This window comes from Eschrichtius robustus, chromosome 6, assembly GCF_028021215.1.
Source record: "Eschrichtius robustus isolate mEscRob2 chromosome 6, mEscRob2.pri, whole genome shotgun sequence".
Taxonomy (NCBI): Eukaryota; Metazoa; Chordata; class Mammalia; order Artiodactyla; family Eschrichtiidae; genus Eschrichtius; species Eschrichtius robustus.
Window position 1 is genome coordinate 140,888,180 of NC_090829.1, and position 18,655 is coordinate 140,906,834.

The 18,655-nt window shown below is 48.7% G+C and overlaps 1 protein-coding gene across 5 annotated transcripts; it reads left to right on the forward strand.

The window, feature by feature from the left end:
- The first annotated feature begins 200 nt into the window (after positions 1–200).
- Positions 201–18,341, forward strand: ETS2 (ETS proto-oncogene 2, transcription factor). Of its 5 annotated transcripts, none has more exons than XM_068547091.1 (10): positions 201–447; positions 4,572–4,643; positions 7,588–7,699; positions 8,874–8,993; positions 9,311–9,517; positions 11,034–11,117; positions 12,140–12,364; positions 13,195–13,458; positions 15,118–15,266; positions 16,158–18,341. In XM_068547091.1, the coding sequence occupies exons 2-10, from the start codon at positions 4,572–4,574 to the stop codon at positions 16,371–16,373; spliced, it is 1,449 nt and encodes a 482-aa protein (XP_068403192.1). In that variant the 5' UTR covers positions 201–447; the 3' UTR covers positions 16,374–18,341. The 5 variants fall into 5 exon arrangements, with proteins under 5 accessions (XP_068403192.1, XP_068403195.1, XP_068403194.1 ...); XM_068547094.1 differs by having other exon boundaries at positions 15,148–15,266; XM_068547093.1 differs by having other exon boundaries at positions 9,311–9,511.
- Positions 18,342–18,655: the final 314 nt, after the last annotated feature.

An 18,655-nucleotide genomic window follows, 5' to 3' on the forward strand; every position in this document is an offset into this window, starting at 1 on the left:
CCCCCTGCTCTTCTCCTCCCCCCTCCCCCCCGCTGCCCCCCCTCAGCTTCCCACCCCTCCTCTCTCTCCTCCCCTCCCCTCCCCCCGCCCTCTGCAGTCTCTCCTCCACTCCTCCCCTCCCCTCCCTCCTTTCCCCTCCCCCTCAGCCCCTCCTCCCCTCCTCGCTGCCGTCTCCCCTCCCTCTTCCCTCCTCCCTTCTTCCCCGGCTCCTGAAGAGCGCGCGGCGGAGGAGAGCAGCCGGTTACTTCCTCCAGCGGCAGCGCGGAGCGCGGTGTAGCCCCAGCCCCGAGCGCCCGGAGCCCGCCCGCCAGCAGCCCGCCGCCCCCCGCCCGTCCCGGCCTCCCGGACATCTCCCCCCGCGCGCCCGCGCCCGCGCCCGCGCCATAGTCGGCGCGCACCGAGGACCCCGGGCCCCGAACCGCCGGCGGCCCTGCCCGAAGAGGCGCGGTAAGAGCGGGATCGGGCCGGGCGGGCGGCCGGGGTCCGGCGGGGAGCGTCCTCCGGCGCCGGATCCTCTATCGGGGGACCCAGGAACCGGGCGGGGGACGTGGGTGGCGCCGAGGTCCGGATCCCGGGGCGCAGCCGGGGTCCAGGCGGGGTGGCGGCTATCCGTAGCATTCGGGGGTCGCGCGTCTGGGATCCGGTCCGCTCGGGGCTCGTGTTCCTGGGGCCGAGTGGCTTTTGGGGCGGCGGGCCGAGCTCGGAGTGGGCCCGGCGGTGACGGGCGGAGCAGCCTGTGAACTTGGGCCGCGGCCCCGGGGTCGTCGAGGTGGCAGGGGAGGGCGGGGCGCGCCGGCTTGTTTCACTTGCTTTTGTTTTCAAAGGAAACGCGGGCGTGGTAGGGGGGCTCCTGCCAGTGGGCGCCCGGCGGACCTGATTTCGCGAAGGGGTGGGGGACGCTGGAGAGGGTGTCCGAGGGGCCCCGGCGCGCCCGGGTTTGCGGGTGACTTACGGGAGGACGCCGGGCCCGGGAAGATCTGGGGTGCCGGGCGCCTGAAACACCTGGGAGGCTGCGGCTTCCCGAAAACGCGCCGATCCCAATCCCCCGGTCACCTGCGCGGCCAGGTCCCGGGCCCGGCCGGGGCGGCGGGCGAGGGAGGGGCCGGGAGGGTCCTGCGGCTCCAGTGGGACCCCCACGGGCGCCCCAGGACCTCTGGATCCGGGCCCCTCGGTCCTACGAGGCGAACATGGGGAGCCTGTCGGAAATGGAGATGTGGGTGCACAAGGCTGACTTTATTTTCCCGTTCTTAGAGCATTTTGGATGAAGGGGTAACAGCGTTTGAGCGTGTATGGCTTTTTTTTTTTTTTAGCACATGAGACTTTTATATTGGCCTGTATTCAATTTTAGGGTATCCGAAAATAGTAGTTGACCTGCTTCTACTGATTTAGAAAGTAAGGAAGTGAGCAGTCCCCTTTGGAGATAGGGGTAATTTATTTTAATTTACCCGTAAGAGATTATGTTTGTTCTGTACAGTGGAAGCGGCTGTGCGCTGCCTGCTTGCCCACATCACCACCAATCAGAGAGATAAATCTCTAAGTTAAGGTTTATTAAAATTCTGAATAATATCACAATATAGTAAACGCTAGTGCTCTGAGTCCTGCAGGGAAATAGTCAAACGCTCATTTCTGGGATTAGTCATTCCTCTCTCTAAATTGATAACTTTCAAAGGAAAAAGCAAACCAATCTTCAAAAGTGCGTTTCAGGTTTGTTTTTGTTTTTCTTTATTCTTGCTTTTTTAAAAGTTACCTAAATGCAAACCTGTGCTCTAATCTCACATAAGCGATCACTTGTTCCCATAAGGGTACTGTCGTCTGGCAAGTTCTGCTTGTTTTAAAATTTAACCATTCTCAGCCCTTCCATTTCTGCCATTTTCCCTTTTTTTTGTTGTTCAAAAGCATCAATCAATAGGGCAACACCAAAAAGATCTAAATGTGAAATTGACTTAGGTGGAGAAACTTGGCCTGTCTGCCACCTTCACAAGCTGTGTCGAGTAAAATAAGGGAACTTAAATTTGATTAGCTATGTGTTTGTCAGAAACCATTGGTAGAGCATTTTGATTCTACATGGTTTTTACAAAACAAATTAAAAGCCGGACAACAGAAGAATTCTATTCCATAGCTAGTCATTACAGCTCTTTATGTGGGAGTGGTAGACTGCCTCTCCTCCTGGTATTTGTACACAAAAACCAGGCGAGGCTTCTCCATTGCCTTCCACATCTATTCTCTGTCCATCTCCGTGAAGCTGAGGAATGTGGAATAAAGTCTGCAAACCAGGCGAAGAAGATGGGTAACTGACAACACCCAAGGTGTGCTTTCATTTTGGTCTCCTGTTTGAGGCTTGCTGATGTAATCAACAGGTGACAGGACTTAGTTCATCCAGGTCAGTGGCATAAAGCTCTACCTTAAGGAGCATTTCACGTCATGAAGCGTCTCGAGCAGGGGCCTAGTCTAATGATATCTGTGTGCCATCTCTGCTCTTTATTGATGTGCTGGGAGGAGGGCACACGCCTCATCATTCGGGTGATCCTGGCTCCTGGAGGAGCTCAGGAGGTAGGGCCATACTCCCCGGGGGTTTGGTCTGCCCTGTGCCCCTTAGATGCCCCCGCAGTAGCTGTGTGATCCTGGGCAAGATCCCGAGGTCTCTGTTGCCTCACTGTAAGATGGTATAACATCTGCCTCTCAGGGGTGTCAGACAGTTGAGTGAGGAGGGAAGGTGTGGTGCCCCAGCTCAGGCTTAGCCCTTAGCAAGGTGGGTTCTACCAGGGCAGTGATCATCAGTAATGAGTATTGATTCTTGAGTGCCTGTGGATGACAGGATCCACCAAGTGGAGATTCTGAGCAAACGCGCGGTCACTTTTGATCCAGGACAACTCCTCCCCTCCAAAGCCCTACTCCCACCCCTCCACTCCCAACTATGATTTACTGTCAAAGCTTTCGCGCCTCCACTGGCCCCCAATATAATTACCCGCACTCTGAGGGTTTTTACAGGCCTGTCCAGTGCCTCTGGCCTCCCTGGTGGCTGGGACTCTCCTCCCATACTGCCTTTCTAGCCAAGGGGGTGTGTGTCTGTGTGCTGAGTTGTTGGGAGGTCTGTTTAGCCATAACGTTGACTATAAAGAGAAAACAAGAAAGTACAAACTCGAATTAAGTAGTTACAGGAAAATAAGCTGTTTGCCTCCGCCAGTGAGTCTATCCATTGCGCAATGTTTTAATTACTCAAGGTTCTCAGTTGTAACAGGTAGGAGTGCTCAGTGGAGACCGCAGGGTGGGCAGTTAGAGGTACCCCATAAAGCCTCCTTCTAGACCTCCACTTCAAGGCCATGAAGCAGGGAGGGTGGGTTACTGTCATAGGGGATTCCCAGGTTATTTGAAAATCAGCTTTAGTTGCTCTGTTTGTTTAATCTAACACTAGGGCAGGATTATCTAAGTACCTTTCTCACTTATTAATGTTTAACTTACCCCGCCAAACAATTACATTTTAGGGCCCCAAATAAGTTTTCAGTTGATTACAGCAATCACAGGTCACATATGGAACTGTCCAAATGCCACTCACCCATGTAGCTCTAAGTTTCCTAATAGCCACGGTAAATATGGTGAAATTAATTTCCATGTATTTCAATTAACCTCGCACGTTCAAAATATTACATAAACGTGCAGTAAATACAAAATTAGTACCGAGATACTTTACTTTTCGCTACGAAATCTTTGAAATTGAGAGTGTGTTTTGCATGCTGAGCACATCGGACGGAGTTTCGCCCTAGCCCAGTGCCAAGCGCTCAGGAGCCCCGCGTGGCTGGTGGCCGCCACGTTGGTCAGTGCAGGTCCAGGATAAGCCCAGACCAAGCAAGTAAGGCAGATCCGTGATCAGAATTACTTCCTCTTGAAGAAATGCACAGCTGAGCAACACGCCAAGCAGACGTATTTTGAGCTTGTGTATTCTTCAACGCAGGAGGATCTAGACAACGCCAAGAGGGTTTGAGCTCCAGCCCTGGTTCTCCTTTTTATCTGCTTCCTGGGCCTGTGCTTCCTCACAGCTTGGAGAGGGGAGGGGGCCTCCCAGGAGGGTCTCCCAGCAGGCTTTCCTGGATCTGGATCTGTCTGGGAGCTGCAGTGGCACGTCATCCCTGCGCTTGCCCTGGAGCTCCCAGGTTGAGCTGACTGTCGCCCTTGCATACGGGAGATAGCCCTCGGCCTGGCCGGCGGCCCCCCCAGGCCCACACCCCGAGGTGACCTTGGAATTGACGGCGGAAAGCAGACCCTCCCACTCCTGTCCTGGAAGGACCCAGGCCCCCAGCCCAGCTCACCCAGCCAGCCAGAAGGCAACTTTATCCGTATGCCTCAAATCTAAATAGAATTCAGCGGAGAATCAGCATTATTGTTTAATTACTTAAGTAGCATGCCGTTTGTGAGAAGAATTCCTGGCATTCAGTTTTGAATGACCTGTTAGGGCTGGAGAACTTGGACCAACTGTGCCAGAATTAGGTGTGGATGCGCCGATGCAGACTTCTTAAAAATGGACTTGATTTGTTGCCTCTTTGACTTTCTTCATTTCTTTTCTTTTTTTTTTTAAGATGAATGATTTTGGCATCAAGAACATGGACCAGGTGGCCCCTGTGTCCAGCAGTTACAGAGGGACACTCAAGGTGAGTGAACAAGTTTTAATTAAAACTTAAAAAAAAAAAAAAAAAATTGGAAAACTCAATCTCTAGGAGAAAAAACAGTGGGTTGGGTCCCAGAAGACCGGTTCTAGCCCTAGCTTTTTAATTAACTGGCTGTGTGACTCTGGACTGTTTGCTTAATCTCTCTGGGTCTCCGTTTTCTAGTCTGCAAAATGGGTGTCCTGGTGCTTGTTCGATTTGTCCTCCAAGATATGAAACCATTTAATCTGTAGATGGTGAGGCCTTTGTAGTTTCTTTCGGAGGCTCCTACCAGGTGAAAAATCCTATGAATTCTCCAGAGAACAGAGCTGGGGGAGCTATCTGTTCTGTCCCCCCAGGAGTTTTCTTGGGTGACAGAAGAGCTGTTTAAGAACTGAAATGAAAGAGCTTAGAAGAGGCAGGCGGGCCCAACTGCTCCCATCAGAAGGGTCAGTGCCCACCGGGATGCAGGCAGTCTGTCCTTCCAGGCACAACTGCGCCTGTTTATGTAAACCAAAGGACAGATTAAAGATGAAAGAGCCTTCTCAGCTGCGTAATAAACATTCTGTGTAGTTTCTGTCTCAATCCCTTTGGGGAACATTCTTTAGCAGCACAAACTGATAATTTCCCATTTACCTTCTACAAGTGTGACAGCGAGATTTGATGGGGGTTTTTTTAGTGTTGAGTAGTAAACATGTCTCAGAAACAGCGATTTTAAATTGGCCTCCTCCTAGCTTGGTGTTTTGTATGATAATGTGTCTCTGGCATGTTACATTTTTCTCAGTAGATCAGCGTGAGGTTATCTGTCTGATAGAGCCCCAAGAGGCAAAAATTGGCACAGGCCTTTCTAGAGTGTCATGAAATTTATCAGACGTCAAGTCAGCGAGGTTTTCTTTTTTCTGTTCATTTTGGTCAGACGTTTTCAGTTGTTGGCGTGGCAGAAACCATACAAGAAATTATGGTATTAAGTTTGAAACGACCCCTCTAGAGAGAAGACTTCTCCTATAAACTAGAAGAGTTTGACGATGCCTGTGCGTGCGATCTCTGGGCTTGGAGAAGAAACTGTCATTGCTGAAATTTGATGTGTTGAAATACGCAGCAGGAATTTGTCTTGTCTTTTGGCTTCCTGGTTTTAAAAAAAAAGAACAGTCAGGAGTACAGTCAGGAAAGGGCAGGCATTTCTTAGTCACCTGGGCAATGCTGGTGGGAATTTTTTAAATCTATTGGCTATTTCACCAAAATTGGCACTGCTATAAGGTAGTTCATAAGCCGAGATGAGTATTTCACCCTCGCAGGATTGGTCTTTCCCCCGTGGATTTTGGGCAATTGGACATCCTTGCTTTGGGTTTTGGGGGGCTGGGCTCCAACATCATTGGGACATCATTGGGTTGAACTCCTACTTCTTATGTAATGCGTCATTCATTGTTCTGCATTTCTAAAAAGAAAGCACACAAACTGTTTGATTTGTAAATGTGTTACACATTTTTTAATTGATGACTCAACAGATGGGTCATTGCATTGCACATGACATGGGATTTCCATCAAGCCTTTATCTGTTACGTGTGTTACTCATAAATGAGTCTTTTTTCCTTTTTTTGACTGTGCCATGCAGCATGAGGGGTCTTAGTTCTCAACCAGGGATCGAACCCGTGCCCCCTGCAGTGGAAGTGCAGTCTTAACCACTGGACCACCAGGGAAGTCCCAGTGAGTCTTACATTAAAGGCTATTCCATTTGTAAATGTTAGATGAGATTATTAGAAATCCTCACAGCTCCAGGCTTATCTTTCTCTGTGTATTTTTCCCCCTCTTTCCCCTAAATTATAGGTAGTTTAACTTTAAACCTATTTCCTTTAGAAATCTTTCCCCTTAATAGATGATGGGGGAGGGGTGTCCTTTTCAATACACTAAACTTTTACAAAATTAAGTCTTAAGGAATGTTCTCATATGTATTATTATTTTCTGAACGGTTGGAATAGATGAGGAAGGACGTGTAGTTTCAGTTGCAGTGTTTCATGGTAAACATTTCAGAATAAATGCTTCAACAGAAAAAGTAATGTATTTTGTTGTTTGATTTTTCATTTTCATTAAATCACTCGCCTTTCATTTTAACTGCAGTGAACCAAGTCGTTTTTCTTATACACACAGCCTAAGCATCTCTCCCAGGTAGCTTAGAGGGCCCAGGTGTTTGGACCGCAGTGGTCTCTGAGTCCCTCTAGGCACTGTTCTAAGATTCTCTTGGTTTTAGGTTTGTTTACTTAATTTATTCATTTAAATTGGTTAGGCCATTAAAAATAAATTCCCAGTCATTCTGGCTCTGTGGTTGATGACAGGCAGACCTTGTTGTGTTGTACTTCGCTTTACTGGGCTTTTTACAAATTGAAGGTTTGTGCCAACCCTGCATCGTAAGTTTATCGGCACCATCCTTCCAACAGCATTTGCTCTCTTCGTGTCTCTGTGTCACATTTTGGTAATCCTTGAAATATTTCAAACCCTCCACCAGCGAAATGATTACAGCTCTCTGAAGGCTTAGATGATGGTTAGCATTTTTCAGCAATAAAGTATTTTTTAATTAAGGTATGCCTAGTTTTTAGACATAATGCTATTGCACAATTAATAGTGTAAACGTAACTTTTACACGTATTGGGAAACCAAAAAATTTGTGTGACTCGCTTTACTGCAATATTCGCTTTATTTTGATGGTCTGGAACCACACCTGTAGTATCTCCAAGGTATGCCTGTAAGTGATCCAGAGTAAAATAGAATCCTTCTGGTCACTTTGACCCTGTCAGAAGTCTACTCAGCGTACTGGCTGGTTGATTCCATGCGTGGCTTTATGACTGGCGGCTTAATCAGGGAGCATCCGTGAGGCTGCCCACGGACCACTTTGAAAATAGGTCATTAAATAAGCTTAAATGTCACGTTTCCGTTTTCTCTCCCTCTGCCTTTGCAGCGCCAGCCTGCCTTTGACACCTTTGATGGCTCCCTGCTCACTGTTTTCCCCTCCCTAAATGAAGAGCAAACACTCCAGGAAGTGCCAACGGGCTTGGATTCAATTTCTCATGGTAATTTGTTACTCAGACTTGACAAGTTGCGCGTGACGTCCCTAAGTAGTTCAGTTCATAGATTATAATCCATAAGTGACGAATGTTGGTATCTTGAATCTTTGTATGAAAAGTCCGGTAGAGGCTCAGATCTGAGAGAAGACAGTTTTCCTTTTTTATGCGCTTGGTGACTCGGAAGTCCTCACTTGCCAGACACACCCCAGGGAGGGTGGGTGCCCTGCTGGGAGCAAACCACAGGGGGTCTCCCCCACACACCCCAGCTTCTCTTTAGGATATTTCAACGCTGCAGCCAGCCCGGGCCCCATCTCCCAGTCCCCTCTGTGAAGCAGACCAGTAGACATGAAAATGCACCCCAACTTTTCATCCCGTGTTCGCATCCTTAGCTGGATCTTCCTCCCCTACCCCGAGTTTTGGGGCAACAAATTATTCCTGCTCATCTTTACCCATCTGCGTTTGCTTCTGTAGTTCTTAACGTCATTGTTTATTCTTTTTAAGGGAATAGCACGTCAAGTAATGCGTCTGAGATTACTGTGATAGAGTTATTAGTTGGAAACATTCCAGAAATTACTTTGTCATATGAAGTAGGTGCTAGAAAATACAGCCCAGAAAATTAATTAAAACACACATGCTTGCGTAAGCGTGCCATCACGTGACGGTCATTTATCATTCTTGAAATTGCTGAGGGAATCCAGAGAAGGCTGTGTTTCAATAAAAATTGACGTCACGGGTGCTAAGTGCTGTGTGTTCCTGTTACATCTGATGTTCCTTTGCTGCCTCTTAGTTTAATGGAAGTCGCTTCCAAATTAGCCATTTACAACCCCTTAAGGCTTTTGGCCAAAAACCTTGCAACTTCTTCCATTGTCAAAAATGTAAGAATAGCCTTAAATAGAAATGTTATCTAGGCATCACTATTCTATGAAGTTTGGCAAAAAAATCAAACTCGGGTTTTATTTTAGATTTTTTTAAATAAGTGTAGTTATGAGATGTATAATATTTTCTCAATTGCAGTCAAAAAAACCCAGTTTTTGTTAATATTTACACTCATCTAAGGAATGATGCGGAAGATTTGAGATCAGAATTGTTCTTCCCTAGAAGCTAAGACTTCCCCCCCTCAATTCTCCCTGTGTTGCTGCCAGCTTGAACTCCTAACATCCCCGTGGGGTTTCTTTTCCAGACTCGACCAACTGTGAGTTGCCTCTGTTGACCCCCTGCAGCAAGGCTGTGATGAGTCAAGCCTTAAAAGCTACCTTCAGTGGCTTCAAAAAGGAGCAGCGCCGCCTTGGCATCCCGAAGAGTAAGCGCTCCTTCCTGGAGCTTTCTGCGCCTGCGCTGTACTAGACAGAGCCATCAGGCTGCCATAGCTTGAGATGACTTAATTTCAAGCGTTTGTTTAGGGCGTATTGAAAAGAGGGACAGAGCTGTCATTAAGCTGAGCCAGTTTTTATTTCAAAATCCAACCAAATGAACACTTCATCCAGCACTGCTGTCAGTGCCTCAACATCTTCCTGGGTGTCTCGTTCATTTCCTTGGACTCTGGTGCCCCTCTGGGCTCTGTGGGTAAATCAGGAGTGCTTCTGGCCTTACTGCCTCCTTTTCTTCCCTCCCCTGTAGATCCCTGGCTGTGGACTGAGCAACAGGTGTGCCAGTGGCTTCTCTGGGCCACCAACGAGTTCAGTCTGGTGGACGTCAACCTCCAGAGGTTTGGCATGACCGGCCAGGTGTTGTGTAACCTTGGCAAGGAGCGCTTTCTGGAGCTGGCGCCTGACTTTGTGGGTGACATTCTCTGGGAACACCTGGAGCAGATGATCAAAGGTACCGGTGAGCAACTGGGTTCCCGGGGCGGGGTGAGCATAGCAGGGAAGAGTGATGGGGGGTGGGTCATGCTTGCCAACCGTAGGGCTGGCATTTCAGTGATGTAGGGCAGATTGTCTGAAAATGCCACTGGCGTGAGTCAGCTACGTGGCGGTGATTTATGGATTTTGACTCCACTTTAAGTATGTGTATGGGGAGCATTGGCCACAAGGCAGGAGCCTTAGTCACCAAGGTGTTCAGTGTCGCCAGACGTCATGAGTTGGAGTTGGAGGCATATGCGTGGCTCAGGTGAGGAGACAGCAAGAAGGCCCGTGTTTGGGGCTCACTTTACAGAGCCTTAGGAAATAAGTCAGCCTCGGCGAAAGTGAGCCTTTGTTCAGATAAACTGGGAATTTTATAGTAACATTTCCTAAGACCAAATGGAATCCAACAGAGAATTTTTTTGTTTTATGTTTATAAACCAGTGTAGAAGTAATTGATACATATTTACACACTGACATATTATACGGGAACTGGCCTTTGAGCAAAAGAGCTCTTATATAGAAAGTCTTGATTTAGACCTAAAAAGAGCATTGACACCAATGTTAAAAATATATCGAGTTACAAAGGAGAAACGGTATAGTGAGGGAATCCTTCAAGTTAAAAATGTAAGAAAATAAGCCCATTAGAAGAGTTCAGGGAAGTATTCCTCATTTAATTGATTTTAAACTCTGAGTTTCAATGTCTGTTACAGACTCAGAATCTTAGAAAGATCTCAGCGTCGCCCACCAGCTCTTCTTAGTTATGGCTTCTGAGGGCCAGGGAAACTTAAAGACCCTCAAATTTTCCCTGAACTTGGACACGTCTGGTCTGACAAGTTTCTGGTGAATCCATTTGCTGGCCAGTTAGACCTGTTTTGCCATTTCTCACTGTGTGAGTCTGTGTGGGTCTGGATTTGTGGGTGTGCATGTGGTTGTGTGTTGGTAGGACGTAAGCACGTACAGGGAATGCTAACCTTTTCCCTGTAAGTTCCTGGGCGTGTGTGTCCCCGTTCGGATGCCCATAGCACTGCTTTGACCTCTCTTTCTGTAGCGCTCACCACCTCTGGACACACCTCAGGGTTTGAGGCAGTGGGTCAGAAGCTTCACCAGGGCAGGAACTGTGTCCATGTTACTAATCTGCTGTATTCCAGCCCCTAGTACAGGGGGTACTTTGTAAACATTTAACCCTTTGTCGACTACATAGATGAATTCAATACACCATCTAGATCTCTCAAATTGTATACTAGAAAATTTAACTTTGCCAATGACAGCACTGAGGAGTTTAGAAGACTTATTCTAGTTATTAGAAGAATGCATTTCTGTCTCTAGTGCTTTTAAACAACGTGATGACATGGAACACCGTCGGATTAAGTGGGAAGTGCTAAAATGCATTTTGTTATGCTGAAATAACCATAGAACAGTAATTCAGAAAGGAACTTTTTTGTGTGTGTAGTTTAAACCTCTCAATTTGTAATCTTATGTCTCCTCTGTCTATTTTTCAGAAAACCAAGAAAAGACAGAAGATCAGTATGAAGAAAATTCACACCTCAACTCAGTTCCTCATTGGATTAATAGCAATTCGTTAGGTCAGTGCAATTGATTCTGCCCTTAAGAGCTTCTGAGTCTTCCCGTTAGGTTCACGGAAGGTTCGAAGGCAGAACCTACACTGTCCCATACGGTGATCGCACACATTCACAAATCCAAAAGTGCGGCTGGTCCACATTGAGATGTGTGGTGAGAATATAACGCACACCCGCCCGATCTGAAAGTCTTAGGATTGAACAGAGAATGTCAATATCTCCTTAATAATTTTAACAATTCTGATTACATATTGAAATGATAATGGCTCTCTTAGGTCAAGTAAAATATTCAAATTCATTTCGCCAGTGTCTTTTTAGTTTTTCAGTGTGGCTACTAGAAAATTTAACGTCACATCAGTGACTTGTGTTATCTTTGCTTTGGCCAGGGCTATAAATTGGCAATTTATAGCTCGAGGGGCAGAATGGAGTGAGCCAATTGCTGTGGTCAGATTAGTGTAACAAACAAAGGTGGCAGGCCCAGGAAGTGTGTGGACAGCAATACTAAATTTGCTCTGAACTTTGAGGTTTAAATAGGTGTCATGGAATTCTGTCCCTCCTCCTGGTGGTTGACACTGGCGAGTGTAGGTTTTGGTGGTCCCCCAGCCAGAGTGGGCAGGGCAACTGGAGATACTCCCTTATGGGTCACTGGCTGGACGGCAAATCACTTCATCTGGCTGAGCCTTAGTTTCCTCAGAAGCTGAAAGATCCAGTGACCCCGTTGTCCCAAGGCTCACATGGAAGCACTTGAAAAACAAGAGATGTAGAAATATTCACGTGAGGCATTGCATCCGGGGTGCAGGGGCTGCAGGCATTTTGGAAAAGGGCTCACTGACTGAGAAGACGAACAGTTAGAGAAGGGGAGGACACAGTAGAAAACCTGCCCGCCCAAGCCCACACGGCCACTGGGGTTTTGGGGAGGGAGGGCTGGAGCGGGCAGAGCTGCTCGCCCTCCGTTTTGAGGTGTGGAGGGTCTCTGGTCGTCGCGTTGATGTCGCCTGACAGCTCCGCCATCTGTGGTCCTGTTGCAGGTTTTGGCGCGGAGCAGGCGCTGTATGGAACGCAGACGCAGAACTACCCCAAAGGCGGCCTCCTGGATGGCCTGTGCCCGGCATCCTCAGCGCCCAGCACGCTCGGTCCCGAGCAGGACTTCCAGATGTTTCCCAAGGCCCGGCTCAGCACCGTCAGCGTCAACTACTGCTCCATCAGCCAGGACTTCCCGGCCGGCACCTTGAACCTGCTCTCCAGCAGTTCCGGTAAGATCCAGGCTTCCGAGCGCCCTTCTCAGCAGGGCTGTCGGTTTGATTCCCGGAGCCACGGTGACATGAGCTCAGACATCCGGAGTTCGGCCAGTGGAGGAGGTCAAGGACTGGTCCGGTGGGTCACGGTCCCAACAGTGGCGCTCGGCGAGCTTACGCCTAACGTATCTCAGGTCCCGGGCACTGGGGGTGCCGGGTAAATGACACAGTCCTTGCTCCTGTGGCCAGCGTCGTCCACGCAGTGGGCTACTGGGGGAGGCAGTGTAGGAAGGTGACAGATCTCTTTGTACGGGGATGCATATGTACTGTGCATGAAGCTCAGGTTGGATTTTTCCACATACACCCCTGTGTGGCAGCCACCCAGATTGACGTGGAGAGGGTGCCAGCACCCCACAAGGCCCCCTCACGGCCCCTCCCAGTTAATAGCGTACCCACCCCAAGAGGATCTCATCGTCCTGACTTTTATCGCCATAGTTCTGCCAGTTCTTGAACTTGATACAAGTTGTGTTTTCTTCTGTGTTTGTCTGTTGCTCACATTGTGCGTGCCTGAGGTCCATCCGCGTTGCTGCCCTTTTCCTTGCTGGGCAGCCCTCTGCTCGGAGCTACATTTGATGCCTCCATCCTGCCGTTGATGGAAGACGTGACTGTGTAGCTTATGTATCATAAGGAATAAGCAGCTCTGTTTCAGGGCATCGTGAAAAGTCTGGGTGATCCTGCACTAGCAGGGCGAACGTTTAAAGGGGGTGATGGCGACGCTGCCTCCATGGGTGGTAGCACCGGACGTTCCGTTGTCCTGGAGGGTCAGAGTCTGTCGTTGTCTCTGCCAGGGAAGCCCGGAGACCACGACTCCGCCGAGACGGGCGCCGACAGCTTCGAGAGCTCGGAGTCACTGCTGCAGTCCTGGAACAGCCAGTCGTCCCTGCTGGACGTGCAGCGGGTACCGTCCTTCGAGAGCTTCGAGGACGACTGCAGCCAGTCCCTCGGCCTCAGCAAGCCGACCATGTCCTTCAAGGACTACATCCAGGAGAGGAGCGACCCGGTGGAGCAGGGCAAACCAGTTATACCTGCGGCCGTGCTGGCCGGCTTCACAGGTGGGCGCCACCCCGGGTCCCCGTCCCCTCCCCTGCACCCGCCCAGCCCCGCGCCAGCCCTGTTTATCAAGGGCGTTTCTCGCTGGACCGCATTGTGTTGACACCCCACGTTTTATGCGTGGGGTGTAATCCTGAACCCAAGCGAGCTGTCTCCCTGAATTCAGAAAAGGCCAAATTTGCAGGGATGTCCGTGGACACAGGGCTCCGCGGTGTGGATGAGAATCCTCAGGTGGCTCCCTCACCTGGGATGCGCCAGGCCGGTGCCTAGAGGGACAGCAGCAGGGGGCACAGGCCTGTGGAGGCTGGAGCTCTGACTCAGCCGCGCCTGGAATTTCAGAGAGTGTAAACTGGCTGGGGGAGGGGCCGCAGAGCCAGCCTCCAGTAACCCGGGGACTGTTTACCTTTTCTTGCTTCTCAAATCCATCTTATTTTGAAGGTTTGGGTAAGAGCTATTCTAGGCCGGGGACAAATATTAAAGCTGTTTTTAGAACCAGATATTTCCAGTACTTTAGCGAAAATATCAGAAAATTTTTTTCGTTGCTTCATGTGTTCTTAAATGTGCTTTTTTTCTCTCTTCATATTTTGAACATATGGAGCCAATGGGGATTTTAAAAAAAATACCTACTTTAAAAAATCCAATAGGTTAAAATAAGAATACGTAGGCACCCATTTTTTTCCCGTCATAGAAAACAACTAGCCATGAAAAAGTGTTAAAATACTCAGAGAGTGTGGAAACTACTGTAATTTTCATACATGGGCATCAGGGCCTGATAAGAAAGTAAACAGCCATGGTGTTGGTGGTTTTCGTTTTAATATTAGTTACCATTCGTTGCCTGCCAGCTCCGTGTGGTTAACTAAGCCTATGGTCAGTAGACCCTAGGATAGCCTAGCATGGGTGGTATTAACCCATTTTACAGGTGGGGAAGTGGGCTCAGAGGAAGATAGCAGTCTGTGGTCACAAAGGGCACACAGCCTTATCAACAATATAACCACTGTGCCTTGCGGAACGGCGCTTGGATAAGCGTGTGATCCAGGGAAAGGCACCCGGCCGCTGAGCCCATCTTATCCTTCATCTTTAAAATACTGATACAGTGATACTTCACAAGGTGGCGGCAGTTCTAAGAGAAGGTATATGAGAAGGTATATGAAGAGTACTTTGCAAAGCATTATACCTCATCAAATAGAGGCGGTGAGGCCATGGCTACAACCCCAAATGCCCCAGTGACCTCTGAGTCAACCAAGTCTTGGGTTAAGCAGTTTGCCCATTGTCATCTGGCAAGAAAGCTACGCATGGGATTCGGAGAATGACACGCCTCATCCTGTGTTGAAAGGCTCCTTCCACCGCCCGCACCCCTGTGCCACTGGGTGTTTCTAGAAATAAACCTTGAAAGTTATTACATAAGGAACAATTAAATAGGGTGAGGAATTTTGATGCCAAGAGTTGGTGGCCCAGAATTTTTTTTTTTTTTTCCAAAAAGACCAACCCCAGCAATCAAGGGCCCAGTGGCCCCTTTTTCAAGAGCAGGAGGCGTGGAGGAAGCCCTCCAGGATTCTCACCAGCACCCAGAGTCACCTTCACCTCAACACCCAGTCCAGAGCCAGATCTCACACTCCTTGTTTCAGTAGGATGACTAAAGCCATGCTGTATTTCAAATCTAGAAAAACACAACCCGCCCCCTGTCCCCTCAGGAAGCGGACCTATCCAGCTGTGGCAGTTTCTTCTAGAATTGCTGTCCGACAAATCCTGCCAGCCTTTCATCAGCTGGACGGGGGACGGATGGGAGTTTAAGCTGGCTGACCCCGATGAGGTACGTCCAGAACCTGGGAGCTTGCTCTCCAGGCTCTCAAACCTGATTCCATCACTTGGGATTCACAGATCCAGTTCTCTGGGGTCACCAGTATACAGATGAGAGCACTTCCACAGGAGGCGTCCCTGACTGTCGGGAAATGTGGAGTCTTGTTTCGCTGATGAACAGCTTATAGTGTCCCCTGTTTATGCAACCAGCACCAGACAGGCTTCACAGCCCTGCTCTGTCATCTAGTTAAAAGGTGAAAGCTGTCCACTGAGGCTCTCGCCTGATCATCTGAAGGTGTTTTAGGAAATTTGCCTTTTCCCTTGGACGGACTGAGCCCTCTCCTCAGCTGAGGTTGGCGGGGCTGCTCTAGCCCCATCTGGAGGAGAAAGCCGAGGGCAGGTCCGATACCAGCCCCTCGAGGACGGTGTAAGGGGGGAGCCCTTGGTCTCTGGTACCAGTAGAGTGCGGTCTGTCACCTCCCCAGTATCCTGGGGCAGCAGAAGCACTGAGGGATGCAGAATGTCCTGAGGTCCTGATCCCACTCAGCAGCTGTGGACGTGGTGGTCAGAATTCAAACCCGGGAGGTGGGTGGGACGCAGCATTTCCCTTGTCTCGGGACCTCCCTGCTTCTGAACCCTTGGCTCCTGGGGGTTTTGCTGAGTGAGAGGCCTCCGCAGACGGAGCTTTGGGTGGGGTCACCTCGCTCGCGCATCAGCACCTCCCTCCGTCCCCCGAGAAACAGCCGGGGGATGCAGAGCCCTGGCATGTGCACAAAAGCAGATGACACCTCTGTGGTCCTTACGTAGTGGTCAAGTGAGCATGCGTCCGAATCATTGCTGGGAAAGTGATGCACTTTTTCTTAATTGCCAAATGGAATGGAACTCTTTTCTATCCGTCCCGCAGGTGGCCCGCCGGTGGGGAAAGCGGAAAAACAAGCCCAAGATGAACTACGAGAAGCTGAGCCGGGGTTTACGCTATTATTACGATAAGAACATCATCCATAAGACGTCGGGGAAGCGCTACGTGTACCGCTTCGTGTGCGACCTCCAGAACTTGCTGGGCTTCACGCCCGAGGAGCTGCACGCCATCCTGGGCGTCCAGCCGGACACGGAGGACTGAAGCCGCCCGGGGCTGGAACTGGGGCCGTGGGGACCCATCCAAGGACCCTGAAAGGCAGGATCGATGCGTCTGGGAACGTCTCCAAGAAGCAGTGGCCTTATTTCATCTGGTACCGCGGTTCTCCGCCGAAAGCAGCACAGTTTCTCGCTTCTAAAGCCTGCTGCCAGGAACACGCAACTTAAGATGCTGTTACGTTAGAACGGCCCAGAAAGAAGCGCCGGGCAGCCGTCCTGGCTCTGGGCGGGCTGCGTCGTGACAGGATCGTTCAGGCTGTTGGGTCTTCTCAAAAGGAGCGAGCATGTTGTGGACACACACTTTTGGATTTTCTTTTGCCTTTTGCAGCCAGGAAACGCCAATGCCAAAGAGGTCTCTGGTTCAGAGGGGGAAGAGAGTGCAAGGAAACAATCATGCCATTTCAGAAGTTAGTTTGTATATATGACTGTAACCTTATAATTGTTATCAAAATCCCCTAACAGACCTATTTAACAGAAATTGTATATTGTAATTTAAAATAATTATATAACTGTATGTGAAATAAGAATGCAGACGGCATTTTGCAATGTATTCCAGTTGTCAGGAGCACAGGTGGCATTTTGCAAACATTTAATCTGCCAGGGCAGACTAAGAGAAGTTGTAAAGTGTGTATTATTTACATTTAATATACCTACAGGAATAAGGTCTAAGAGGGTTAATTCCTGGTTTTTTCGTTTTGTTTTGTCTGGGTTATCTATGGCAAGGACTTTGTACATTTGGGAATTTTTATAAGAAACTTAATGTTATTATCTGGGGGCCCATCTGGCCTCTCTGCTTCTCCTGTAATTGTAATGTAAAAGTTATAAAGCAGTATTTTTCTTGACAAATGGCATATGTTTTCCATTTCTATGCATGCCTTTAAATCAGTTTATATACAAAGCTTATTTTTTAGTTCAACTGTTTTTCCCCCAACAACTAACCTCCCCTTGACCAGCCATTTCCTTCCTGTGCCCCAAATTATGCTGTTTGATTAAAATAAGAATACTATTTTTGGAAATATGCGACTCCTTTTCAGAGATCAGGAGGGATTTATGTAGCAGCTATTTTTACTGCAAAAGTAATTCACTGGAAAAATGTGTGATTTGTAAAGAAAGTTTTATTTTTATCTCAGCTCCATGTAAAGTTGACGTACAGAGCTGAAGGTGCAGGGGGAGGGGAAGCTTTATTAAACCTCCTGAACGTGAGTAAAGCCTGATTTGCCCCATCTTGTTTACCTGTCGAGTCTTGGGCTTTCTGGATACCAAGCTGCTACTTTCTGTTTAGTGTCCACAGTTTTATTTTCTTGGACGCAGAATGCCCGGAGGCAAAAAGAGGGTCAACAAGATGGGAAAGAGAAGGGATTGGGGTTGTTCCCGTGAAGAAAACATCTTGATCATGATGGAGACTTTTGTAGTTGTTTCAAAGGAATCCCTGGTTCAGCCTGTGCCTCCTGCCTTTTGTAAATGATCAAGTCAAGTTGGTTTCAAAGTTGGACAGCCTTCACTAGCAGCATGAGGCGATACTAGGACCATCGGTGACATCTCTAAAGAATAATCGTCCATGCGATGAGACCAGGGGCTTGGGTGGTAGGACGAGCGGGAGAGAGCAGAGCTGGAAGGGGCACCACACAGCCTCAGTACCCACACAAGACTGTATTCCAGTATCACTACGCCCAAGGTGTTTTTCTCAAGCAGGACCTGTTTATCTCTCAGACATCTGTTTATAACATCAGCAGACATGGGACTGGGAACGTCTTGCTGCCAAAAAGAAATCTTAGCCATTGGCTCATTTTATATGGGGTTTGACCACATGAAATTGCCAATGTTTGTCTGTTTCATCTACGAAGTTGGCAGTTGTATGTGGCTCAACCCAATAGTTATGGAAAATCAAATCCATGGTAAACCTTTGGCGTGGTAATGAACAGGACTTGAGTATAAAAGTTTTGTAATTTGGCCTTTTCTTTCTCAAATAATAAAGTATTTTGTTTATATAAACTCCTCCTCGTAAGGCTCCTCATTCTTCGTCCCCACCGACCCCCCCAGCATGGAGGCGGTGGAGTCAGGATACTGGGCTCAGAACCGCCGGACACACACCTGCTCAGTCCCTCAGAATTACATCTCCCTTTAACTGATTTCACACACTCATCCCCTAGTAAATCGGGACCAAGCTGGAACCAACTGTGAGCACTTCCTGAAGGAATTCCCCAAAAGTGTTCCTTAAGGCGAAAAGTTTTCAAGAAGAGATTAAAATAGAAAAATCCAGGGGTCTAG

Excerpts from the sequence above, each read along its gene's own strand:
- ETS2 (XM_068547091.1), top strand. The coding sequence starts at position 4,572 with ATGAATGATTTTGGCATCAAGAACATGGACCAGGTGGCCCCTGTGTCC. Across the intron at positions 12,365-13,194 it reads CCTGCTCTCCAGCAGTTCCG|GGAAGCCCGGAGACCACGAC; the intron begins GTAAGATCCAGG and ends TGTCTCTGCCAG. Across the intron at positions 15,267-16,157 it reads AGCTGGCTGACCCCGATGAG|GTGGCCCGCCGGTGGGGAAA; the intron begins GTACGTCCAGAA and ends TCCGTCCCGCAG.